This window comes from Coregonus lavaretus (assembly GCF_964263955.1).
Source record: "Coregonus lavaretus genome assembly, chromosome: 27".
NCBI classification, from domain to species: Eukaryota; Metazoa; Chordata; class Actinopteri; order Salmoniformes; family Salmonidae; genus Coregonus; species Coregonus lavaretus.
The window spans coordinates 38,351,056-38,377,554 of NC_140014.1; the positions used below are offsets into that span (position 1 = coordinate 38,351,056).

Below are 26,499 nucleotides of genomic sequence, written 5' to 3' on the forward strand. Positions count from 1 at the left end.
AGATTCCCCCAGGGTGAAATTCCCCTTTAAGCTTACCAGTCAACCTACTACTTATATTGGCCATTCATATTGCACTGTACTGCCTCACCTATGGATTGTGAATCCATGAAATGGGGGTATCAGTGTACTCAGTGACACCCACAGAACAAATGTTTAGAATTTACATAAAATATGTAATATTAGCATTGCAGCTCTTATTGTGGGACTTTGACTACCCCATTTAATTGATCCACAATCCATAGGTAACAGCTGTCCAGTGCAATATGAATGTCCAATATATGTAGTAGGTTGACTGGTAAGCTTAATGTGGCTCATTTCAGTGGTTTCAGAATCACGCAATATGAGCTACAACGCTCATATTTGTGTAAATCCTTCACAGTTGTGTTATGTGGGTGTCGCTGACTAGACTGATCCCCCATTTCATGGATCCACAATCCATAGGTAAGGCTCTACAGTGAAATATAAGTATGCCCCCAATGCAATTCTGAAGTCTAATACATCCACAGTGCGATCAACTGACTTTTGTTGAATTTATATAACGTTCCAAACTTGTTTAACATTATCTAGTCCAAATATGGCACGATTCCACCATTTGTATCACTGAAATTAGGGACTTTTATTTTGAAGGCGAACCACAAATTCCACTATTGTGGCTAATCCTTATTTTGGCTAGCTTCACATAGGTAAGAGGACCTACCAGTGGCGGCTCCTGAAAAAATTCTCAGGGGGGGCAATTTTTCTGATGATTTAGGTGACCAACACACATTTTAAAAAAGATATGTCCAGCAACAACATGAAGACAGGGGCAGCATATAAGTCAATACCAGAAGCATTTATTGACTGATCTCAAAAGTGTTGGCTTACCAGGGTTGGTGGAGCCCTCAGTTTCATCTTTGCCTCGCAAAGCTAACTCAAACACTCCGCAAAACTTCACACACTGGATTAGCCGGCTGAGGATGTGGCGGTTCTTGCTAATGTCGTAGTAAATATATTTGTTATAGTGAATATGGAATATGATATGTTGAGTAAAATGTTGTGCTAAGATCTATTTAGGTCAGGAGCTGGTTATAAGTTCTGTTCCTATCCAATAACAATGGACAAAAGGGTCCTATCTTGTCAGCCTTGTCAGTTTCAGTTCTCCAGTAAACTTGTGATTATCAACACTAACCTCATCGTTGTGGCGGCGGACAGCTAGCCTGTATCCCTCATCCAGTTGAGTGGGAATGTTCACTCTCCCCAAAGCAGACAATCTCAAACAGCTATCCATGTGGGTCTTTGACAGCTCATGTTTCTTAATCTTTCCTGAAAGATGGTGCATGTCCGTTACACACCAGTCGCTGTCCAAGCAGTGCTGTCTGCCGTGCCGCCTTCAGGGTGAAAGAGTAAGCAGGGGGTAGCAGAAGACTGCATTAGCTACATCGCAGCCTGCTAGCCAGGTTTTTCGTTCGTACCAATTTTTGGAAAATCCTCGGGTGTAGGACTTCCCCCCTTTAGTAGAAACCTGTTGAATTATTAAATTTGGTCTGGGAGGTCCTAATTGTTTCGTTGCCAATTTATCTTCATTTGTTCGCCGACAAAAAGTAACTTATTTCAAAGAGACAATCGAGTTGCACTGAACGCTATAGCCATCTTGATAGTAGTACGTGAATTGATTGATGAGGCTACCCGCTCTTTTCTTAGTTACGTTCATGGTTACGTTACGTATGACGAAAGCGCGTAAGTGCAAGCCCTCAGAAACCCATAGAGATTGTATTGAAAGCTCTGATATTTGAAAAAAATAGATTTTACATGGGAGTCTATGACAGACTTCTGGGCGATTTTCAACCTGACTGAAATCGCCCCAAAAGGGGGGGGGGGGCATTTGAAGCACGACTTTAGCCTGATTGGACATTTAGTGGCACTGTGGCAGATCAGACGTCTAGATTACAACACTGATAACTACTGTTGCCGTGATATAATTGATTAGAAAAAAATCCCTTCCTTTTCCCGTTTGGCAGTGCGTCGCCCATATCGCCCTATTGAACACACCGCCCCTGGGACCTACCTGTTTGTGTTGGTTTGTTGCGAGGAGCGCTCAACAGTCAGATTTGAGCTGCATTCAGAGTCGCACCGTCAAAAAAGTTCTACATGGTCTGATGAAGGTCTACTGACCGAAATCTCAGCTATTATTAAAATAAATGTGCTGAGTCTTTTTCCTGTTTCTCCAGTCTTGCAATTTGTCTCCAGCAGCTTAATTAGTCGGTTTTGGGTGTGCAGTAGATTCTGCCTAATCCATTATCAAAAAGTTGTAAACATACTCATGACTTTAATGTATCAATTTGCGGATGTGGGCGCAACAGGTGACGCGCGCCCCATAGAGATAGACAGAGGACTCTAGAACCCAAAAACCTATTTTAGTATGGGCAGTGTCATTGACGACTTTCACCATTTTGAAGTAGTCAAGTGCGTGGGACTTCCTACGGGTTAAGGAAAAATCACATAATTCTAGGTCATCAGGAGGGATCAACCAATTCATTATACTCCTGAGCAAACATTCCATAACTGCAGGTGGCAGTAAATCGCCAACATTGGCTTTATCCCTGATCAAACAACACACAGTAGGTGGCAGTGTGCACCCTTTCAGTTTGTTTGCCAAGAAGAAGAAAATTGACTACTTCAATGGAGGTGGCCTCAACCGCGCTGCCCATGCTCACAGACACCGTAGTAGGACATATACAATGATGCGATGTCTAAATAGGTCTATGGTGCTCCTCAACCTCCACCTTCCCCGGTAGACTGGCTTCAATAAACACTAATTATTTGGCGTCCATTGCATGTGGTGGTTGATTCCAATTGGATCGCGATGAGGAAATACAAAACGTTCACAAACATAAGTTACATCAAACTTGGTAAGGATTTGTTCTGAATTTACATTTGATTTCTAAATGGTTGCTTAGAACTAATTAGAAGTCTGCTTTGTAATAGGCTACAAGACGATTGTGGGTTCTATGGTTTTCTATAAAACGTTGTGGTAGGTATATTGAATTACTTGTCAAATAGCTGGAGTTTCCATTCACCATGGAATGACAGAGTACTCCTCGCTGGGACATCCAGTTTGACCATCTCAAGCTGGTGACTAGTCCTGAATGTGGCGATGCTTTTCATTGTGTACAGTATATAGCCACGTACATTTACATAGAAAAAAACCCCGAAACGTCCCTTGTCTGTCACGAATGTTGAATATAATTATATTTGAATTTACTCAGCCGATTGTCCATGGGGCTGGGACCTCATTTATAACCGTTGCGTAAATCTCTGCATGCGCCATTTCTGAAAAGTCTGCACACATACGAAAATATTGAGATTCATAAATTTGGCGCACGCCATACATAAATTAGTTTTTCAGTGTACTACACTAAGCATATATAGCCTTGTTGATTTGATGTGTAAATGTTTAAGTTGAAATGGTGCTGGAATAGCGGAGGCAGTGCTCCTGTTGTATTTGGGCTGACTTGCGGGTAACTGTGGTTCTAAATCAGTAGTTGTTTAGTAAACTGTCAAACGTTAACTTTGCTTGACCATGCTGTAGGTCATATAACTGTTTGTGACGTGCAATATTTGCTTTGTTGACTTCACCGGACAGATGTTGCTCTCCGGGGTTTGTGATGAAACAAACGTATGTGTACTTGAATTTATTCCGCCACTGTGTGACTGTTGTCTTTTTGTTGTCACGGCCTTATTGTAGATCACAGTGGCGTACGAACGAATGGGTTGTAGAGCAAACAACGCAATTATCACAACAAGTTGTAATATGGATTTTTTTACTGGCTTAGCTTCCTCAGTCATTGTCCCCACGCACCGTTATTGCTAATAACGCCCATTATTTGCTATATAATTTGGAACTATTGGCCCACGGCATGCAAAATACGAAATGTTGTTCAATATTTAATTTATCAATATATTATTGGGTTTCTGTGTACTTTCTTGGTATAAACCCTGGGATTAAATAGGCAATGATGTCGTGCTCCCATCGCACACAATAGCCTAGCCTACCGATACTGTCAAATATTTTTCATAAAATACCGGTCTATTTACCATGTTGGCAGGATGTTATAATCTTGAGCAGTAATTGATGCTGTATTTGGAAAAGGACTGTGTCAGTTTCTGAAAGAGAAAACGATAGCTAATTGTTGTGGACCCCTCAGCAGAAATTGTTTGAATTGAACAATGTTTTGCATGGATTTTTTCCCCCAACCTAAGGGGCAGATCGACATTTACTGGGGGGAGGGTTGGTCCAAAATAGGGGAGGGTTGTGGATATTAATTTATTTTGCTTTGCGGAGGGTTGTGTATTTTTTTTTTTTTTTTTTTTTTCTTTTTTGGGGGGGGTAGTGATTTTTTCGCCTGGTTTACATTTGCTCTTCTGCTTGTATTTTCCCTATAAACAATGGCTTGACTTACTTTTGATATGACCCTAATACAATTTAGAAATGTTTGGTATGGTGTGGCTATTATTAAGCTTTACCTACTGCAGGCCTATGATATGAAGGCAGCGCACCCCGGCGCTCCAACTGACTCCGATAGTTGATCTTGAGGTGAGGAAGACTGTTTTCAGGCCTACCAGAGTTATTCCTATGATCTAACAATATAATGGCTATCTTTATACAAAATAATATGATAGAAAATTAACGAATTACTCTCCTTCTGTAAGTCTGTATCTGTATAGCATCTGAAATAAAGAAATGCATGTATGTGTCATAGCATGCCACCAGCATATCTCTGTCTCTCTGGGGTTAGAGCTTCTCTTCTCTTCCCTTGTTTTTATTTATCTCTCTCTCATTTATTTATATAATATATCAGTACCAGTCAAAAGTTTGGACACACCTACTCATTCAAGGGTTTTTCTTTATTTTTAAAATGTTCTACATTTTAGAATAATAGTGAAGACATCAAAACTATGAAATAACACATAGGGAATCATGTAGTGACCAAAAAAGTGTTAAACAAATCAAAATATATTTTAGGTTCTTCAAAGTAGCCGCCCTTTGCCTTGATGACAGCTTTGCACACGCTTGGCTTTCTCTACATATATGAGATATTTACTCCACAAATGCCCTTTCGATGCTCCCTTAGGGCCAAATTCTCCTCGGGCGGGAAGCAACACATGGCTTGGTGGATATTGTTTTAGCTTGATTGGCTTTGATAACCAGCTCAGCCTCAAGATATTTAGCAGGATTAAAAAAATACCCAGCTGACACAATTTGGCACATGACGTCTTGAGAAGACGTCATAACCACCAAATGGTCTCTGTTACTCCAGGTAAATCATTTTGTTGTTGTTGTGACAACAGGGAAGTAAGTCATATTTTGGACCTTTTTTCTGGTTGCTAAAAAGATTAAAACATATCCAGTCCATATACAACCTGACCATGATATCATAAAATACGTCATAATGATGGCATTGTAATCAGTTTTGCCCGCTGGGCACAGTTCATCACTGTATAATTGAATTCTCACTCTGTATCATCAATCTCTCTTTGCCCTCACCTGGGCTTCTGACAAATGTCTAAGGCCACGTCCCTTCCAGCTGCTGCTGCGGACTCGGTGGAACGGCACTTTTCCCTGCAGAAAAGGCTTTTTACAAAGCTCCTAAAAGAGTAAGGGAAAAGTAAGTTGCTGTGGTGTCGCCGCTCCTCATTCTGTCTCCTCCTTTTTCTTACATTGACATTTTACATTTTAGCAGACGCTCTTATCCACAGCGACTTACAGGAGCAATTAGGGTTAAGTGCCTTGCTCAAGGGCACATTGACAGATTTTTCACCTAGTCGACTCTGGGATTAGAACCAGCGACCTTTCGGTTACTGGCATAACGCTCTTAACCACTAAGTGTAACCGGTGCGTTAGTAGCATTTCAATCGGTGACGTCACTCCCTCTGAGACATTGAGGTAGTTGTTTCCCTTGCTCTGCAAGGGCCGCAGCTTCTGTGGAGCGACGGGTAACGGTGCTTTGAGGGTGACTGTTGTCGATGTGTGCAGAGGGTCCCTGGTTCAAGCCCAGGTAGGGGCGAGGAGAGGGATGGAAGCAACACTGTTACATAAGCTACCTGCCGCCACTCGTGTTTATAATTTGCATTCTTGTCTCTCACACTCCCACGCGGCTCCCCCGCCCACCGCATCCCGGGGAAAACAAATTAGCATACATAAGCCGATCAATTAATAATGCCATGACAACCACAACACCAGCGTTTTGGCGGACAACAGGCATGCAAGGCCCCCGCACATCTCTTACTCCACCTTGGTAAAACCGCAATGCACAAGTGCTGTGTGCTCATTTAATATAATTGCTGCACTCATGTTTGCATTTGCATGTCTTCATTAGCTTGCGTTCCTATCTCGTAGCAAACAAACATCAGTGTTAGTGAAACACACTCACGCTTTCACTTACACACACACACACACACACCTCCTTCACAGTTCGTTACCATGTAGTAGCACACTGTGCCTTATCAGTGTCTTTCCTTTCTATAGCCTCTACCCCTCCCTCCCCCACTCTCCGCCTCTCCTCACCACCTAATTTCGAGCACTCTTTCTCCGCCTCACTGACTCACCAGTTTCAAAACACTAGTATTTGTTTGCTGGGCGGAGCCTCGTGACTGACAGACCCCGTTTTTACGAACAACTTTCTACAAGCCGAGAGATTGTCTCCTTTCCCAGAGTGCTTTGTTCCCTGTCTGTCGATTTCCCCCTGGGATGGACAAGACCCCATGCTGGTGAGGTTTGCCAGACGCCATCCTTCCTTCAAATGCGCCTCACAACACACGTCTTACTCCATTGATTGCTGAGTCAGCGAAGGACACACACACACACACACACACACACACACACAAGGACACACACACACAACCTGTCTCTCTCTCCCTAACACTCTCTCACTCACACACACACACACACACACACACACACACACACACACACACACACACAGCAGACAGACCATTTAATGAATGTCGTTTTTCGAGACCCAAAAGACCTCGCTGTAGGGAAAGACAACATTGCTCCAAATGTCTAGCAGATCTTATGACACATTTTTCCAGTTCATGACCATGCAATACTACTAAAACAGACAAAAAGCTTTGACTGATGTTATGTTTGAGATGACAAGAAAATATAAGCAATTTGAGTTTTGGAAAAGCCCTAATAAATTATTCTTATTATTATATATAAGATATCTTCAAGCAAGATTACTGCTGTCCTCTCCATTTCAGTGGCTTCTGAGCGTTAAGAGCATCACTGCCTGAACTAAGGATGTTCTGACTAACAACAAGGCCTATTGAGACCTGGGTCGTGTTCAGTAGGGCAAACTGTGGCAATACGTTTTGAAACTAAAAATAATAGTGTAGAATAATAGTGAAGACATCAAAACTATGACATAACACATGGAATCATGTAGTAACCAAAAAAGTGTTAAACAAATCAAAATATATTTTATATTTGAGATTCTTCAAAGAAGCCACCCTTTGCCTTTGACAGCTTTGCACACTTGGCGTTCTCTCAACCAGCTTCACCTGGAATGCTTTTCCAACAGTCTTGAAGGAGTTCCCACATATGCTGAGCACTTGTTGGCTGCTTTTCCTTCACTCTGCAGTCCAACTCATCCCAAACCATCTTAGTTGGGTTGAGGTAGGGTGATTGTGGAGGCCAGGTCATCTGATGCAGTACTCATCACTCTCCTTTCTGGTCAAATAGCCCTTACCTAGCCTGGAGGTGTGTTGGGTTATTGTCCTGTTGAAAAACAAATGATAGTCCCACTAAGTGCAAACCAGATGGGATGGCGTATCGCTGCAGAATGCTGTGGTAGCCATGCTGGTTAAGTGTGCCTTGAATTCAAAATAAATCACTGACAGTGTCACCAGCAAAGCACCATCACACCTCATCCATCATGCTTCACGGTGGGAACCACACTTGCGGAGATCATCCGTTCACCTGCTCTGCGTCTCACAAAGACACGGCGGTTGGAACAAAATCTCAAATTTGGACTCCATACCAAAGGACAGATTTCCACCGGTCTAGTGTCCATTGCTCTTGTTTCTTGGCCCAAGCAAGTTTCTTCTTCTTATTGGTGTCCTTTAGTAGTGGTCTCTTTGCAGCAATTCGACCATGAAGGCCTGATTCACGCAGTCTCCTCTGAACAGTTGATGTTGAGATGTGTCTGTTACTTGAACTCTGTGAAGCATTTATTTGGGCTGCAATCTGAGGTGCAGTTAACTCTAATGAACTTATCCTCTGCAGCAAAGGTAACTCTGGGTCTTCCTTTCCTGTGGTGGTCATCATGAGAGCCAGTTTCATCATAGCGCTTGATGGATTTTGCGACTTACTTGAAGAAACTTTTCAAAGTTCTTGAAATGTTCTGGATTGACTGACCTTCATGTCTTAAAGTAATGATGGACTGTCATTTCTCTTTGCTTATTTGAGCTGTTCTTGCAATAATATGGACTTTTACCCAATAGGGCTATCTTCTGTATACCAACCCTACCTTGTCACAACACAACTGATTGGCTTAAACGCATTAAGAAGGAAAGAAATTCCACAAATTAACTTTTAACACGGCACACCTGTTAATTGAAATGCATTCAAGGTGACTACCTCATGAAGCTAGTTGAGAGAATGCCAAGAGTGTGCAAAGCTGTCATCAAGGCAAAGGGTGGCTACTTTGAAGAATCTCCAAATATAAAATATATTTTGCTTTGTTTAAATAAATGTTTGGTTACTACATGATTCCATATGTGTTACTTCATAGGTTTGATGTCTTCACTATTATTCTACAGTGTAGAAAATAGTAAATATAAAGGAAAAACCCTGGAATGAGTAGGTGTCCAAACATTTTTGACTGGTACTGTATATATATCTACAGTGCATTCGAAAAGTATTCAGACCCCTTCACTTTTTCCACATTTTGTTATGTTACAGCCTTAGTCTAAAATTGATTAAATAAAACATTTTCCTCATCAATCTACACACAATACCCTATACTGACAAAGTGAAAACAGGTTTGTAGAAATTTTTGCAAATTTATTAAAAGTACAAAACTGAAATACCTTATTTACGTAAGTATTCAGATCCTTTGCTATGAGACTCAAAATTGAGCTCAGGTGCATCCTGTTTCGAGTGATCATCCTTGAGATGTTTCTACAACTTGATTGTAGTCCACTTGTGGTCAATTCAATTGATTGGACATGATTTGGAAAGGCACAAACCTGTCTATATAAGGTCCCACAGTTGACAGTGCATGTCAGAGCAAAAACCAAGCCATGAGGTCGAAGGAATTGTCCGTAGAGCTCCAAGACAAGATTGTGTCGAGGCACAGATCTGGGGAAGGGTACCAAAAAATGAAAGAAGTTTGGAACCACCAAGACTCGTCCTACAGCTGGCCGCCCGGCCAAACTGAGCAATCGGGGGAGAAGGGCCTTGGCCTTGGGAGGTGACCAAGAACCCGATGGTCACTCTGACAGAGCTCCAGAGTTCCTCTGTGGAGATGGGACAACCTTCCAGAAGGACAACCATCTCTGCAGCACTCCACCAATCAGGCCTTTATGAGTGGCCAGACGGAAGCCACTTCTCAGTAAAAGGCACATGACAGCCCGCTTGGAGTTTGCCAAAAGGCACCTAAAGGACTCTCAGACCATGATAAACAAGATTCTCTGGTCTGATGAAACCAAGATTGAACTGTTTGGCCTGAATGCCAAGCGTCACGTTTGGAGGAAACCAACCGCACAGACAACCGGTAGAGTGAGTTTAAATGTAATTTTATTCAACATTCTGGTTTTGTAAGTCAACATTCCAAGTTTTGCACTGCTTTTTTTCAGACTGTGTACCAATAATTGGTATCGCAGTCTGATTTATTAGGCAAGCTGGTGACCTGCTTAATCAGCTCTAGGCATGTTTTGGAACATGGCATCATCTACCAGCTAAAGCTGGTTTGACAAACATAATTCACAATAGTAAACTGTAGCACATAGTTATAGCAAAGTTTGAAGGAATAACTGACAACAAAAAGAGAGCTTTCGATAACCTTTAATTTTTGCAATTATAATTTGTGTTTTTTTTCCATCTGTTTTAAGTGGCCACCTATCACATTGTGTTGTGCATCTATTTTCTTAATGATCAAGGTAGCCAACTATGCATAAGCATTGATTTGTTCCTTATTTAATTTTGAACAAAAACAGTCCCATATATCATGAAAGAAATGACAAAAATATATATCATATGGATGACCATATATTTTGAAAATATGTCCATTGTAAAAGTTGAACGCACTGACTGTAAGTCACTCTGTCTAGTGTCTGCCAAATGTAATGTAATTGTAAAAGGGTTAGCCTACCACAGGAGGCTGCTGAGGGGAGAACAGCTCATAACATTTTTACATTTTTAGTCATTTAGCAGACGCTCTTATCCAGAGCGACTTACATGAGCAATTAGGGTTAAGTGCCTTGCTTAAGGGCACATCGACAGATTTTTCACCTAGTCGGCTCGGGGATTAGAACCAGCGACCTTTCGGTTACTGGCACAACGCTCTTACCCACTAAGCTACCTGCCGCCCCATAACAATGGCTGATGGAGCAAATGGAATGGCATCAAACACATGGAAACCATATGTTTGATGTATTTGATACCATTCCACTCCAGTCATTACCACAAGGCTGTTTTCCCGAATTAAGGTGCCACCAACCTCCTTTGTAGCCTACCATCCACATACCTAATTCTTGTTTTTTTGTATTCCCAGGGTAATTGTGACCTGAGGTCCTGAATTCTACTCAAAATGTGTTCCATTCCTGGACTGCCAACTCCAGGATCCCAAGTCACAGTTCTCATTACAAGGGTAAACCTAAATCCTATCTGTGCTCTAGTGGAATTGTGGGGCAACTTTGATCAAGAAAGGCAACATGCTTACCAGCAAATGAGAAGGGGAATTCAGATTCCCAGACAGAGCTTTTGTGAATCAGAGGGAAACCCTGGAGACTTGTGTCTAGCTCATCTGAATGTAACCTGGCACAGAGCTAGGATAATATCAAGACATGGGCAGCTTTACAATGTGTTTCTCATTGATGAAGGGAGAGCTCATGTTGCTACAAACAGCACCTTAGCATGGGGTCAGAATGACTGTTTTCTTTTACCTCCAGAAGTGGAGTTCTGTGTTCTTGCCAATGTGTCCCCCTTATCCCATGAAAACAAATGGACTCCAACAGCCTCAGAGTTTTTGGAGTCTCTTTGTGGCAAAACGGTCAATGGAATGGTTCAGGATGTATTGATGCCAGACAGAACAGTCCTCCTTTATATTCCGATCGTTAACAAACATATGTGCGAAGTCGGCTTTGCCAGAAAGCTCCCCAGTGACACATTCAAACAACTTGTTCTATCGTCTCTGAACTTGCCAAAGAGTCAAGTTGCCTCGACAGAGGCATTGCCTCCTACAGTGTCACACAAACAGCCTGATGCTGGGAGAGAACTTGAGAAGTTTCAACAATACTTCTATCCAGAACTGCTAACAGACTCCATTGAGACTGTGGAAGTCACAGAGGTGATAAACCCACAGCGTATCTTCTGCAAACTCTCAATTTTCTCTCAGGAGCTGAAGAAACTCTCTGAGCATATTCATGACTACTACGAAGGAAGATCTGCTTTTTGCAAGGCAACACAACTGGCCTCAGGCGCTCCATGTGCAGCTAGAGGGAGCGATGGCAAGTGGTATCGATCTGTGCTACAGCAGGACATTGGATCCGACAGTGCTGTGGAAGTACTACATGTGGATTATGGGAAGACAGACTTTGTCCATGTGGGTGACATCAGACCACTGGCTGCCAAGTTCTTCAGAATGCCAGTTGTAACTTATGTCTGCTCCCTCCACGGTATTGAGGACAAAGGCCTTGGATGGACAGTGGATGAAATAAAGTATCTGAAATCTGTGCTGCTGCACAAGACTGTCATCGCCAAATTTGAATACCACAACTTGTCAGAAGGCATCAACTGTGTGACACTCTATGGAGACGACAATGTAAACATCAACAAGCTTTTTGGAGTGAAGGAGAGATGTCTTCTGGAGTCTGAGAGGCCTCCACCACGAGTCAAAGAGGAAAGCTTTGCCACAGACATACACGACAGTGTGCCTCCCCTTACCACGCCACACTCTCCCTCAGCAACAGAGACTGTCCTCAATGAACATTTGTTCCAGGTAGGAAGCACCTTGGAGGTCAAAGTATCTTGTATTGAAAGTCCGGCAAAATTCTGGTGCCAGATGGCACAAGAGGGTACAAGTCTTCAGATCCTTATGCAAGAAATGCAGCATCGTTATGCCTCCAGTTCTCCACAGCAAATTGATGAAGACATTTGTGTTGCTCTACATCATGACAATGGTATGTGGTACAGAGCACGGATCGTTGAGAATGATCAGTCTCCCCATGTAGAGGTGCGTTTCTTAGATTACGGACAAACCAGGAGGGTCTCTCTGCAGGACCTGCGCCCCCTGGACCCAGTGTTTCGAAGACTGAAGACCCAGGCCTTTCAGTGTTTCCTGCAGAATCTGAACACTCCTACAAGTCCTGTTCCAGCAGAATGGAGTGATGCTGCCTCATCGGAGTTCCAGAAGTTTGTAGATTCCACTGCTGACTCAAATGTAGGATTGAAATGCACTGTACATGCAGTCATGCGTGACAACCAAGGCTTGGTGGTTAATATGGTAGATATTGAAACACCAGTTCAAAGCGCATGCAAACTACTGGTTCAGAAAGGAGTAAAGGCCCCAGCTCCTCCACTTTCTTCTGCCCCACCCGACACGGAAAACTTCTCATTACACAATATTGAAGTTGGAGGAAAAGAGAAGGTGTGGATAACGAGTGCAAAAAGTGTTTCTCACTTCTATGGCCAGCTTGAAAGAAATTCTGGTGTGATTGACAAATTGACAAAATATCTTCAGCATTTCTGCCACCAGCCACTGCAGAGCACAAACTGTCCTCAATCACTAGAAACTGTTTGTTTAGCTAAATACACTGATAACCAGTGGTACAGAGGACAGATTAAAGCAACACATCCAACCCTTCAGGTTCACTTTGTGGATTATGGTGACACAGTTGCAGTGGGTCAATCAGATATCCTTCCCTGCCCTGTGGAAGCCGGCTCGCTCATGTCAGTTCCTGTGCAAGCTGTTCCGTTTGGACTCTTCGGTGTTCCAGAAGATGTATCCCAAGAGGTCAACCGCTGGTTTGAAAAGCATGCCACGGACCTGAGCTTTACCATCACAGCGGTGGCTAAAGACTCTGGTGGAAAGCTTTTAGTTGAACTGTATGACGGAACGACACATGTAAATGAGAAGGTCAGAGAGAAGCTGAAAGAGGCGAGACCAGGAAAAGAAATAACTTTTGTCCAATCGCCTTCTCTGAGCTCTAAACTATCAACTACTAAATTGAGTTTGCCAGAAAGTGTGCAAATGCCAACATCTCAGGATGTGAGGAGAACGGTAATAATGCACAGTACCACTGCAATGTGTTTCGCATCTCCACAAAGAAAAGTTGGACAGTCTACTCCTCAGCAGTCACTGTTGGACAATACACCTGAAATGAAGCCTATGGTTGAACATGGTGGACAGATGTGTAGTTTTTCCAAACTCACAGACCTTCCTTCAAGACCCTTGAAACCAGGGTTGGTAACAGAGGTGTATGTTTCACACTGCAACAGCCCCTCCAGTTTCTTTATTCAGTTGACAAAGGATGAAGATGATATATTCTCTCTTGTGGAGAAACTAAATGGCTCACCGTCATTTTGTGATGCCCCTCCAGTTGACTTGAACGAACTGCAGCTCGGTGACTTGGTGAATGCAGAGTATCCTGAAGACAGCTCATGGTATCGTGCAGTTGTTAGGCGCAAACCTGGGAATGGAACCGTTCATGTTGAATTCATAGACTTTGGAAATGAAGCAACTATTCCATCTCTGAAAGTCAAACAACTCGACAAGCAGTTCATAGAATATCCCAGGCTCAGTATTCACTGTGTACTTGGAAGAATAACTAATGCTAACAACAAAGAGATATGGGATGAAGATGTCACAATGATGTTCAAAAAGGCTACAACAACAGAAAACGCTGAGAAGAAACTGGCATGCACATTCATGAAGGAGACCGGATCAGTTTGGGAGGTCAGTCTAGAAGATCAAGGTATTGTGTTGGCACATTCCTTAGTTGAAGCTAGTCGAACAGTCAGAGCAGATGTATCACAACTGTCTTGTTCAGGTGAAAACCCGATTCCCCTGCTGTACAAGAAGCCATGCATTTCCCAGAACCAGGCTTTAGATGTCTATGCATCCTCTATAGTTGGACCTAACTACTTCTGGTGCCAACATGCAAACTCTGAGGAGCTATACAGGATCTCAAGAATTGTTCAAGAGTTTGTAGACTCTGCGCTGCAGGACCCTGTCCCCATGGATACCCTGAGCCCCAGAAGTCCTTGTCTGGCTCTCTTTGCAGAAGACAACCAATGGTATCGAGCTCGGATCATTCGCAAAACTAGTGATCTTTTCACTGTTCTTTTTGTGGACTATGGAAATGAGTCCGAAGTTGATCTTATGGCGATAAGGTCAGTTCCACCTCTGCTCCTAGAGAGCGCCCCACAGGCCTTCCTGTGTTCTCTGGCTGGAGTTGAGCACCCAGAAGGTGCCTGGGATAACAACGCTGTTGATGGGTTTTATCAGCTTGTAGTCGACAAACCACTGAAAGTTACAGTTCAGAATATGTATAATAATCTGGAAAGTCTCACCCCACAATACCAGGTCAAAGTGGAGTGTGAGGAGCATGTTATCAACGACTTGATGCGAAGTTACTGGCATTGCTCTGATTCGCACGTCCACAGCAAAACCGAGTGCGCTGACGAGCTCTTCTCCTCTGACGTGACTGTTTCAAATGAAACCTTGAACCTGTCTGGGTATAAATGTCTTACACAAGAAACAACTCCAAAATTGAATTCCACTGAGGTTCCAATGATGGATATATCACCAAGCACCACGCAATGTTCAGGAGACAATCTGGCAGTCAGGACAATCTGTTCTGATGGTCTTGCAGGAGTCTCCTCAAGTGGATCCAATGTACCTTCCGAGAGTGTCCCCAAACTTGAAAATCTTCCAACACGATCAATAAAACCAGGTTGGGTAGCAGATGTCTATGTTTCACAATGCAACAGTCCATCAAGTTTCTTTGTTCAATTAGTAGAGGATGAAAAGTATCTGTTCTCTCTTGTGGAAAGACTCAATTCTGACCAATCAGATGGTGTTGCACGCAAGAACGTTGCCAATCCGCAGCCAGGGGATCTGGTGAATTCTGAGTTTCCAGATGACCATTCCTGGTATCGTGCAGTCATTCTAGGAACAAATGGAGAAGACAAAGTTAATGTGCAATACATAGACTTTGGTAATGAAGCATCCGTTTCACCCCTCAAGGTTTGCAGGCTGGACGCCCAGTTCCTGGAGCACCCAAGATTTAGCATCCATTGTTCTTTAAGTGGACTTGCGGACACTAAAGACAAAGGATTGGAGCAGGAAATTAGTTGCCAGGTCAAAAAAGTTGCAAATGCGGACAGTGCGAGGAAATTGGAATGCAAGTTCATCAAAGAGACTGGATCCACTTGGGAGGTCTGTCTGGACAAGAACATCGTACTAGCAGATTCACTACATCTGGGTTGTTCAGCTGGAGAATCTACTCACCTTGACCAACAAAGCCCAAGTTCTGGATCTTTGCCATCCCAGATGGAGAGGAGTCACAGAGAGCATACTACACTGCTGCAATTCTGGAAACCTGATATGTTCCTGGGACAGACTTTGGATGTGTACGCCTCCTCCATAGTTGGCCCTGGTTATTTCTGGTGCCAGTATGCAAACTCTGAGGAGCTTGCTGAAATCTCTAAAGTTTGTCAGCTCATTGGAAACGCTGAGCAGAAGGACACAGTCCTCATGACTACCCTGAGCTCTGGAAGTCTTTGTCTGGCTCTCTTTGCCGAAGACGAGCAATGGTATCGAGCTCAGATTGTTAGCAAAACGGATGTTATCTCTGTTGTCTTTGTGGATTATGGAAATGAGTCCGAAACTGATTTGAAGTCTTTGAAGTCTGTTCCACTTCAGCTACTAGAATTCCCTCCTCAGGCCTTTCTGTGTTCCCTGGCTGGATTTGAGAACTCAGAAGGCAGCTGGGATGACAATGCTCTTGATGGATTCTATGAGCTCCTTGCTGATAAGCCGCTGAAAGTGACAGTTGAGAAAATGGATAATAATAACAAGCTACCCGTTCCTCAATACCAAGTGAAAGTAGAGTGTGAGAAGCTGATTGTGAATGACTTCATGAAGAATTGCTGGAGAAGCTCCCCCACCGAGTCTCAACCAGGTTGGTAAAAGTTCTCAACTTTTTATTGAAAGAGGTATACCGTGAGATTGTCACCCGGGAGCCACTTCTGAAGAAATGGTATGTAGCATTTCACTGACGTCTCCGTAGAATGCTTGTGAGCAAATGTTAACTCATTGCTTTTTGTTCTATTAAAGGTTACCTGTGCTTCAGCTGACGTTTTTAAACGTTGTTAAATTCTTATATTATTTAGTAATACTACAATACATTTAAAATGTTCAACTTTATTATCCCATTGGGAAACTTAGTTTGCAAATAAGAAATAATGCCCCACATGTAAAACCAAAAACACTGTAAAAATGATCAATAATCTCAAGTCAATCATCAGTATACATTATAAATAATGTAAATTCATGTTTCTTCCCTTTCAGAAGAGGCGGCTAATCATTGTAGCTGGCAACTGGCAGAATCTGATGATTGAAACTGGTTTGGTCAGATTTTGGTCCTAATTTGCAGCAAGACTTTAGAAGTGATGAAGGGGAGATTGTGTATGTTAGCACATTGTAGACATTTATGGCTGCAAACAAATCTACAGGGGTGGCAGGTAGCCTAGTGGTTAAGAGCGTTTAGTCAGTATCCGAAAGGTCGCTGGTTCGAATCCCCGAGCCAACTAGGTGATGTCTGTCGACGTGCCCTTGAGCGAGGCACTTTACCCTAATTGCTCCTATAAGTCGCTCTGGACGAGCATCTGCTAAATGACTAAAATGTAACAATGTACTATTAAATGTGACTATTTTCATGTTCAAAATACCATAGCTGTAACGGTTTTGTAACTTTGTAATTGTTTAAATATATGTTAGGTGGTGAATGATCTTGATTGAATGATCTTGTTTTATTTGTGGTGTCTGGGATTCCCACTTGTTAGTTGTTTCCCCTCCAAAAGTTTGCATTTTGAGTTTTCCTATGCCAGGGATCTACGCTATCTTTGCCAAATTGATTGTCCATGTGACTAGTATTCAATAGAACTGCTACTAAACTTAATGCACTTGGAAACAACAGGTTTTGAAAAGCTTGTAGATGGGAATTTCAAAGGATGTTTCAATGAAAGTGTTAGTATCTGTCTTGGAATGTCATGAAATTGTACCTTGTTTGGAATTGAAAGCAATAAAATGGGACTGAGAATGCATTATCAAAGATATTGTTTGTAGTTTTTATACTCAATACTCTAAAGTTCAAATAGCCTACTTTTTGTCAGTTTGTTGCCATAATTGTCTTTTTTTTTTTTGCATGGTAGTCATGTATGAATTTGTTTTCCCTTTCAAGATTAGAAGGATCAGTTATCCCAAGTCCAATTCTACCTTGAACCTGCACTAATATAATGCTTTTTAATCCTTGATGGAGGAGTGTACAAGTGCACACCTTGGGAAGGATGAAAGAATTGGGAATTGGGCTAATGTGTGAAAGTTGTTTACCAGTCCACCAGAGGGCAAACATACTTCCTGGTTCATTCTTAGATGCTGATCATGGGTCAGTTTAGCATTTCCACACTAATGGTTGGGGGGGAGGGGAAGCTGATGCTCGATCTGTTCCTAGGGGAAATTCACCCTGGAGCTGTAAGCTCTTGTGTTGTTGAACGTTGCTTGGCAACCTCCTTTTTTTCCAATCATGTTAGAAATGACAGAGTTGCACCAAGCAGCTGCTGCTGGAGACTTTGATCTAGTGGAGGAGATTCTGAAGAAGAAGAAGAAGAAGAAATGTAACCCCAATCATAGAGACATAGACTGGAACTACAAGACACCGCTTCACTGGGCTGCAGCCAAAGGTAGTCGTCTTTAGAAGGTTTGTGTCCATTAAACAAGAGGGCTGCATTCAGCAGGGTATAATGTTATGAAACGTTCAGATATAAATATATTATAGAACAAACATGATGTACTGGTTTATAGAACAAACATGCCTCTCTGACATGTAGAATAAGGAATCACGTCGGTTGTGTTTGTCCCGTGTAGCTCAGTTGGTAGAGCATGGCGCTTGTAGCGCCAGGGTTGTGGTTCGATTCCCACAGGGGACCAGTACGAAAAAAAAGTATAAAAATGTATGCACTCGCTACTGTAAGTCACTCTGGATAAGAGTGTCTGCTAAATAAATAAAATGTCAAATAAAATGTTTATTTGCAACTTTTGCCTACAGAACATTAAATATTTGTCTGTCTGTGACAACCTACAGTATGCCCACTATCATAACACTTAGTTTGCATCCCAAATGGTGCCCTATTCCCTATATAGTGCACTTACTTTGACCAAATTAGTGCACTATAAAGGGAATAGGGTACCATTTGGGACTCATAATTTGTCAAATCATGCTTATTATGAACTGCATTGGGAGGCTCTCTTTCTTGTTTAGTTTTTTTTAAATATGTTGTCACATTTAGTCCCTGTTTCCCAGGACAGACCGAGACTGTTAGGATTCTGGTGGAGCACGGAGCCAGAGCCTGCCTGAGAACTGATAGTGGATGGACACCTGCCCACTTTGCAGCCGAGGCTGGGAGACTTGGGGTGCTGCGCCTGCTCCACTCACTACACGCCCCCATAGACAAAGAAGACTTCTCTGGGGACAAACCAGTCAGAATAGCAGAAGTCTATGGACATAGTGACTGTGTTCGATTTCTTGAAAGGTATGTATTGTCAGTGGTGGAAAAAGTACCCAATTGTCATACTTGAGTAAAAGTAAAGATACCTTAACAGAAAAGGACTAAAGTAAAAGCAACTACTATGTGAGTAAAAGTCTAAAAGTATTTGGTTTTAAATATACTTAAGTATCAAAAGTAAATGTATAAATCATTTCAAATTGCTTATATTGAGCAAACCACAGATAGCCAGGGCCACACTACAACACACAGACATAATTTACAAACGAAGCATTTGTGTTTAGTGAGTCTGCCAGATCAAAGGAAGTAGGGATGATCAGGGATGTTCTCTTGATAAGTGTGTGAGTGGACCATTTTCCTGTCTTGCTAAGCATTCAAAATGTAACGAGTACGAGGAAAATGTATGGAGTAAAAAGTACATTATTTTCTTTAGGAATGTAGTGGAGTAAAAGTTGCCAAAAATATAAATAGTAAAGTACAGATACTCCAAAAAAACTGCTGAAGTAATACTTTAAAGTATTTTACTTAAGTACTTTACACAACTGTGTTTTGTATATTTATAGTATTATATTTATCCCATTTCGGTGATTTTTATATTTTTATTTTACTCTGCTCAAACACACACACACACATACTTCACTGTTGTGGTTAATGTATTCTAGTCTACTAAACATTTGGGTAATGAATTGTGATTGATATAAGAATAACGTCCCCTCTTGCCAGACTTCTTTAAGTCTAGTTTAAAAGTGAGAACTCTAATTTTCTCTCATGTTCTCTTCTCTTTCAAAGTACAGTAAACACCACTGCTCCACAGCTTCATTTCTATTACGTCTGAGGGGATATGTGTGACGTAATTCATGTGATTATTTATTTCTGCATCATGCACAATAATATGAAAGATTCACTGCTGATAGATGATGGATTCACTGCTTTATTTGAATGATGTCTGAGGGGATCAATGGCCGTATCCGAAAACCCATAGGCCTACTTGCGTTGTTAATAGTAGTCATTTTGGGAATGCGAAAAAACGTGAATAGTAAAAATGTGGAAAATTAAGTAGGCTATGCTTTAATTGCCAGGATGTCATACTAATTTCGGCTTTGCATCTAGTCAGGGGCGGACTAGTGATTTGGAGTCCCCAGACAGAGGCCAGCATCTAGTCAGGGGCGGACTAGTGATTTGGAGTCCCCAGACAGCGGCCAGTCCCCCCCCCCCCCCCCTTAAAATGTATTACCTTTTCATGTGCCGTAAACAGAACCAGTCATGATGTTTTCATCTGATTGTCAAACAATTCACTTCAAAAAGTAGGTTACCTTCGCACGTTCATCCAAAATAATTCCAGCATTCGAACTGTGTACCCGCCAGCTTTCCTTCAATTCCAGCGCTTGACTTGGGATGAAAGAGTTGCAGGAGCTGTCTTTTTTCAAGTCGATCCATTAGACTATGTTCACAGAAATTCCCAAATGACATTATGCTATAGAGACACCAGATTATTCTCTGTTAAGGGTTCATACACATTTTGACAGATGGAATTTCATTACTTTTTGATGACTTCCCATGACTTTTAACCAACTTCCATTCATTTTTTTTCAGCTCAGTACCGGGTTACTTTCAGACGTGTCCCGTGACACTTGTGGGGTCACAATAGTGTGTAGCCCAAACCTCTCGGACGCTACAGACGTTTTCGTGAGAAGATACATTTTCAGGATGTGTCCTGGTCTGACGAACACCGCTGTGGCTCTGCCACCTTCCACCACAGATGCGGAAGGCCGACATTGGCGGATCATAGATATTAAAGTGGCGGATACCGTGGATTGAGAGACAGCCCATACAAAAAACATATCTCTAGCTTAACAGATGGATTTTGATGGGGATTTTTTTTAAATGTATTTATTGCAGCTGATAATCAGATGAAGTAATGATGCTTTCAATACAATGCGGGAAAAAACTAGGTCAAATCATGACATCAGTGATCTTCAGGTCGGAGCTCTAGAAAGAGGCCCGAGTTGCCGACTTGGAACTCCGAGCTGGATGACTGTTCAAAATTATTTTTCCCAGTCGGAACTCGTTTTTTTTTCTCCAGTTCCCAGTTGTCTCTTCTTGTATGCACTGAAGTCGGTAGTCAGAGATTTCCCAGTTCCCAGTTGTTTTGAATGTGGCATAAGGGGACGTGCTGTACCAAAATTAACGAATGGCAGGAAGCAACACAATTGTGCATTAGATTATGCATTCTCAGTAAGGGTGAGTGAGTATAGTAGCCTATGTTAATATTTGTTGCTTACTGCATAAATGTTTACTAAACCGTATGTAATGTTCTAAATTGTATGTAGTATGATTAGTACACATGCAGTTTTAGTCAGTAGCCTAGTAAGCAAGACCAAATTTCGGACACGGCCATCATTATAGATTCCCAAATTGAACCCTAATCCCTTCCCAGGGCTCTGGTCAAAAGTAGTGAACTTTGTAAGGAATAGGGTAACATTGGGATGCAAGCCTATGTGTGTGATGTGCAGTAGGTTACTTAATGTGATTGTCTGCATCATATTTCAGTGCAGAGCCAGAGTGCAGGGCCTACCGCCAGATGGCAGTGTTGAAAGGTTTTCCCCTGGACGACACGGACAAGGAATGGGAGGAGCAGAGAAGAGAGGAACTAAACAGGACTGCAAAACCACACCTTGTTAACAAAAACCTTATTGGGAAAATTGCACACACAAATAACAGCTAATATAATTTACTCAAACCAATTTAATAAAAAAAAATACGTTTTACACCACGAAGCACTAGTTGCATTTCGCAGAAAAATACAGACATTACATTACATACATTTCACTGGCCATACAGTATGAAAAACAGTTCTAAACACTTAAATAACCCCCCCAAAAAGTTTTATCGTATCATAGCAACAGGTGTAGGCTATACATATTATGCAATTCATTTTCCAACTTGTTAATTCCTATTATGTAATTTACCATTTTACATAAACATCTACTACATAGGCTATATTACAACAGAAAAAGGCTACAATTATAACAATGATACTTGTATGACACTGCACATACTTTATCTCCGTGTCAGAATTTCAGTTGATTAGTATGGGGTTTAACTTAGATGTAAATGTAAACTAAGCCTAGATGAATAAACAGTATAGGTATAAAATGTATCTAAAAAAAAAAGAAACAGAATTGTCAAACTGGATTAAAAATATCATTTCGTTTTCAGCGTGGATGCCAGTTTGGAACTTCCACTCCCTGCTGATTGTACCTGCTGGTGAAGAGCGAAATGGATAAATAATCAATTAGCTATGACATTACATCCAGTTGTTTTAGACCAATAAATAAATTGTATGTGATTTGTGAACTTACTTTTATTTTGAAATATTTCAGTAGTGCAACACGAACCTGTTTGGAAGGAATAAAAAAATAGATTGAAATGGGTCTTTGTTTTGCTACATATTTGTCTCATTCATCGGGTATTGTTGTTACCTGGTTACCCATCCACATCACTCCGGCCAAACGACACGCCCACTAACGTTTCTTCTCCAAGATGAGTCGGGTGCATTCAGTTAGATTCAACTTTTTTTAGGTTGCGTAACGGTTTGTACCGAATGACACGTTTCCCCAAAATGTTCTCGAACAGACTGAGGTACGTTTTCTCCATTTGGTGGATGTGGTGGGGTGTGGCTTGAAGCAATAAGTGATATATTTACAGGGCAGCAGCCATGCTGACAGCGTTTCCCAACCGATAGCGTTTCCCAACCCACAACCCAACACCTCCCCGGTTTTCAACTAGTCATTCAGAACGGCTCCATTTCCGTTTAATTAAATGTTTCAGTACGTAGCCCCAATTTACTGAAGGTAGCCCCGATTTTACTTCTGGAATGCGAAAACATTCAAACCCTTATGATTGGTCCCAGAAACCGATGGGTTGGGCCAGAGCCATGAATCACTTAATTGGCTTTGATAGTTGAATTGGTTACAATGCCCCTCACTTTGACATCACCACACGAAAGACTTCTAGGATTACATTTTCAGACTGAATGTATGTAACTGATGGAGCAGTGGAATTAAATTCAGTATGAGTCATCAGACAACAGGTATTGCACATTGCAGGATCAAACGTGTTATTTTGTTTAAAGGCCCAGTGCAGTCAAAAGAGTGATCGTCTTGTGTTTTATAGACACTGAGTGTACAAAACATTAGGAACACCTGCTCTTTCCATGACAGACTGACCAGGTGAATCCAGGTGAAAGCTATGATCCCTTATTAATGTCACTTGTCAAATTCACTTCAATCAGTGTAGATGAAGGGGAGGAGACCGGTCAAAAATTGATTTTGAAGCCTTGAGACAATTGAGACATGGATTGTGTATCTGTGCCATTCAGAGGGTGAATGGGCAACACAAAATATTTAAGTGCCTTTGAACGAGGTATGGTAGTAGGTGCCAGGCTTGCTGGTTTGAATGTGTCAAGAACTGCAACGCTGCTGAGTTTTTCACGCTCAACAGTTTCCAATGTGTATCAAGTACGGTCTACCACCCAAAGGACATCCAGCCAATTTGACACAACTGTGGGAAGCATTGGAGTCAACATGGGCCAGCATTCCTATGGAAGGCTTTCGACACCTTGTAGAGTCCTCTGCCAATAACAGTTAGTTTTCAGTTTTCCCCTCCCCACTCAGACCACTCCCAGTCAGAAATAGAAAAATTATTGCTTGAGAAATTGCTCTTTGCTAAGAAGCAATTTGTTTATTTTTGACCATTTTAATTTAAAACAATCACAGTAAGGTACTTCATTGTTACCCAGAAATGATTTGATATTTAGATAAAACAGCTGTATTGGACCTTTAAGTAGCTTACCGTTTTTTCTCCAAAATATGTGGTGAGTAGAATGAAGAGACCCTGTAAGAGTATAAAAAAACGACATTAAAACCATGTGACCTGAAGAGGGAAAAGACAATTGTATCTTAGTCAATGATGGGTTCAATTCCCTTCCAATTCACTCTAACTGAATTGAAATGGAATTGACCCAACCCTGATCTCAGTCATACCTGGAATGCGTTCAGCAGAAGGAAGGCATAGTTCACCAGGTAGGCTATAGGTCCTTTGGTGATGTCAAACACCAAAACAAAAAATCCAAAAATCCATGTCCCTCCAAAGATTGGGGTTAGGAGGACAATCGCTTTTAGGATACCTTTGACCACTTCTTTTTCATCCTTAGTGTTGACCTCAATACTTGGTCTCAAGAGCCTCATGATAACCACTATCATGCAGAACACATTGATTACCACAATAGTACCGACAGGCAGAATGAACGTGAAGATCGAGCCCTTTAAAAACCCAATATAAACCAACCAACACGTGTCAGAGGTATAGTATAAGTTCTCCTCGCCACTATTGTAGGTGATAAATGTAATGAAAACTATTAACAGTGGACAGCAATAGCCGACGAAAAAGCACACGCCCAAGCAAACCTTCTTGCTCATCTGATGGAACATAAATATCATCTGATGGAGAACCATGATACTCAGGCACAACATCCAGAAGAACATGGCCAGGTAGCAGAAATGCTTAACTACCACAAAGATCTGACACCAATTTTCTGGGATCTTGTCGGGAAAAGCGGAGGCGAGAAAGCTGCAGTCGGCTATCAGTAAACACAGGCAGATGTTAATGTGGGCTGTGTGGCGACAATATGAGACGCTAGACTTGACAACAGATTTCCACACAAGACATTCTATCACCAGACAGCAAAGAAGTGAGACAATTGAGACGGCCAAGCCCGCATAGGTTATCTCATTCATATAGGGAATAATCTCTGGGGTCTTTGACATGAGGGTGGTGAACGAGGATAAGTGGTTGCATTCGCAATGGTTTTCGTTACCAGGACCACCCCATTTACAACCTTTATCAGACCATTGGTGTTTCGTAAAATCCCAATATACACACTGTATCATGTGGTTGCGGGGTCTTTTATCGATCAACTGGAAGTCTATTGAGATCGCTCCAGATCCTTTACCAATGGTAGTGGACACCACGATGCTGTTTGGATTATCGTCTTTTTGTAGGTATTTACTGAGAGATTTAAAACCTATAGTTTTAACCAAATTGGAGCTAGTCTTCATGATTACGGTGACGTTGAAAACTTTGTTCTCACAAGGTGTCTCCGGCTGAGGATTACAGCCATTCAACTCTACGTTTGTGTGTTGGTATGTGATATTCTGGACATCTGACTGTTTAACCAGGCCCTCAACAGAAAGCAGATATCTTTCAGCCATGGATGTGTTGTCAATGTCAGATGGATATGTCCATGACGTTTTAAGAGCGCCATCCAAAAGATTGCTGGATGATGATAGGGCATCCTGAAAGAGGGGGTTGGGGGGATTCATATTTTAGTCAATTTAATTATTTTTTATTTTTATGTTTACTTAATCTTTTGTTATTATAAATAATACATACTGAAGAACAGATAGATAACATTCTGGTAAAGATGATTTTGGATTATACTTACTTTTAATTGAGCGTCATTCAGTGTGTAATTGTTTTGAGATGCATTGATTACATTGTACATGGTGGAGAGAATGGACACGGAAGCATGTATATTAGCATAAGTGTTGATGGAATTGGGGGTAAAGGTGGAAGAGTTCAGACGTGAAAATATGTCCCCAGCATTTTTTTCAACTGACCCAAGTCCTATTGCAAGGTTCTGTAATGACAGAAGGAAAATGCATTTAAAAAACGACAGTTTAGAGCAGTGGCAAATTTATGTCATTATGCATTATAATAACAAAAAGTAATTTAAATGACAACACGGGCACCCCGCCACCTGTTTTGGGAAACAGCTGAGGGATGGGGCTGGAGAAATGTAACCACTCTGAATAAGATCAAAATTACAGTTTTAACCATGTTTTGAAGCTAGTGTTTGTTTACAAATACATTGTTTACAAACAATGGAATAAAGAACAAGCTTATATTTTGGGTACAACAGTTGGACTAAGCTCATGAGTCATTTAAGTTCAATTATTCTATAATGAATGGCTCTATGGGTCGACACACCAGTTCGGTGCCTTTTGAGAAGTCTAACTTTGATTTCACCTAATTTTAACATTCTGTCATAAAGAGCACATGTTCAACTTCCAGAAAAAAAAAGTTTTCCCATCTCAACACTTAAAACAAAGACCTATAGTAAGTGCCTAATCAGTGCCAAATAAAGTAAGAGTTGACCATAACAGTGTTGACGATTTCATCTTAAATCAGCCATAAATCAATCCCCTTTTGACAACAGGGAGTGGCAATTTAATTATTCACAAAAAAACTTTTCTAGCCTTTCTTATCTATAAATAAATAAATAATAATCTTCAGAAAGCAACAAAATAACTAGGGCTTTACAATGATGGTGAAAACATGGAGACATTGTGGGGTGATGTGGATTAACACTAGAACCGCCGATCCAGTCATTTTGACTGCATATGAATTTAAAATGGAAATATGTCTGCAATTTTTAAAGTCAAGCC

General features: G+C 41.5%; 2 protein-coding genes across 3 annotated transcripts; one reads left to right on the forward strand and one right to left on the reverse strand.

Moving 5' to 3' along the window:
• The first annotated feature begins 2,696 nt into the window (after nucleotides 1-2,696).
• On the forward strand, nucleotides 2,697-21,728 carry LOC311102694 (ankyrin repeat domain-containing protein 66-like). 2 transcript variants are annotated; one of them, XM_084144067.1, is made up of 4 exons: nucleotides 10,764-10,853; nucleotides 16,779-18,169; nucleotides 18,790-19,018; nucleotides 21,542-21,728. In XM_084144067.1, exons 2-4 carry the CDS (start codon nucleotides 18,013-18,015, stop codon nucleotides 21,714-21,716), a joined length of 561 nt encoding a protein of 186 aa, XP_084000193.1. In that variant the 5' UTR covers nucleotides 10,764-10,853; nucleotides 16,779-18,012; the 3' UTR covers nucleotides 21,717-21,728. The 2 variants fall into 2 exon arrangements, with proteins under 2 accessions (XP_084000192.1, XP_084000193.1); XM_084144066.1 differs by lacking the exons at nucleotides 18,790-19,018; nucleotides 21,542-21,728 and adding an exon at nucleotides 2,697-2,888 and having other exon boundaries at nucleotides 10,758-16,389; nucleotides 16,779-18,015.
• On the reverse strand, nucleotides 21,721-25,341 carry adgrf3a (adhesion G protein-coupled receptor F3a). Its single transcript, XM_084144068.1, has 4 exons — nucleotides 24,037-25,341; nucleotides 23,846-23,887; nucleotides 22,354-22,389; nucleotides 21,721-22,255 (listed from the first exon to the last, which is right to left on the reverse strand). Exons 1-4 carry the CDS (start codon nucleotides 25,261-25,263, stop codon nucleotides 22,196-22,198), a joined length of 1,365 nt encoding a protein of 454 aa, XP_084000194.1. The 5' UTR covers nucleotides 25,264-25,341; the 3' UTR covers nucleotides 21,721-22,195.
• Between the last annotated feature and the right edge of the window lie 1,158 nt (nucleotides 25,342-26,499).

Coding starts and splice junctions, on each gene's coding strand:
- LOC311102694 (XM_084144066.1), top strand. CDS start 10,794: ATGTGTTCCATTCCTGGACTGCCAACTCCAGGATCCCAAGTCACAGTT. Junction 16,390..16,778: donor CCCCACCGAGTCTCAACCAG/GTTGGTAAAAGT, acceptor CTTCCCTTTCAG/AAGAGGCGGCTAATCATTGT.
- adgrf3a (XM_084144068.1), bottom strand. CDS start 25,263: ATGGCTGAAAGATATCTGCTTTCTGTTGAGGGCCTGGTTAAACAGTCA. Junction 23,888..24,036: donor TTCTGCTGAACGCATTCCAG/GTATGACTGAGA, acceptor ATACTCTTACAG/GGTCTCTTCATTCTACTCAC. Junction 22,256..22,353: donor TGAAATATTTCAAAATAAAA/GTAAGTTCACAA, acceptor GCTCTTCACCAG/CAGGTACAATCAGCAGGGAG.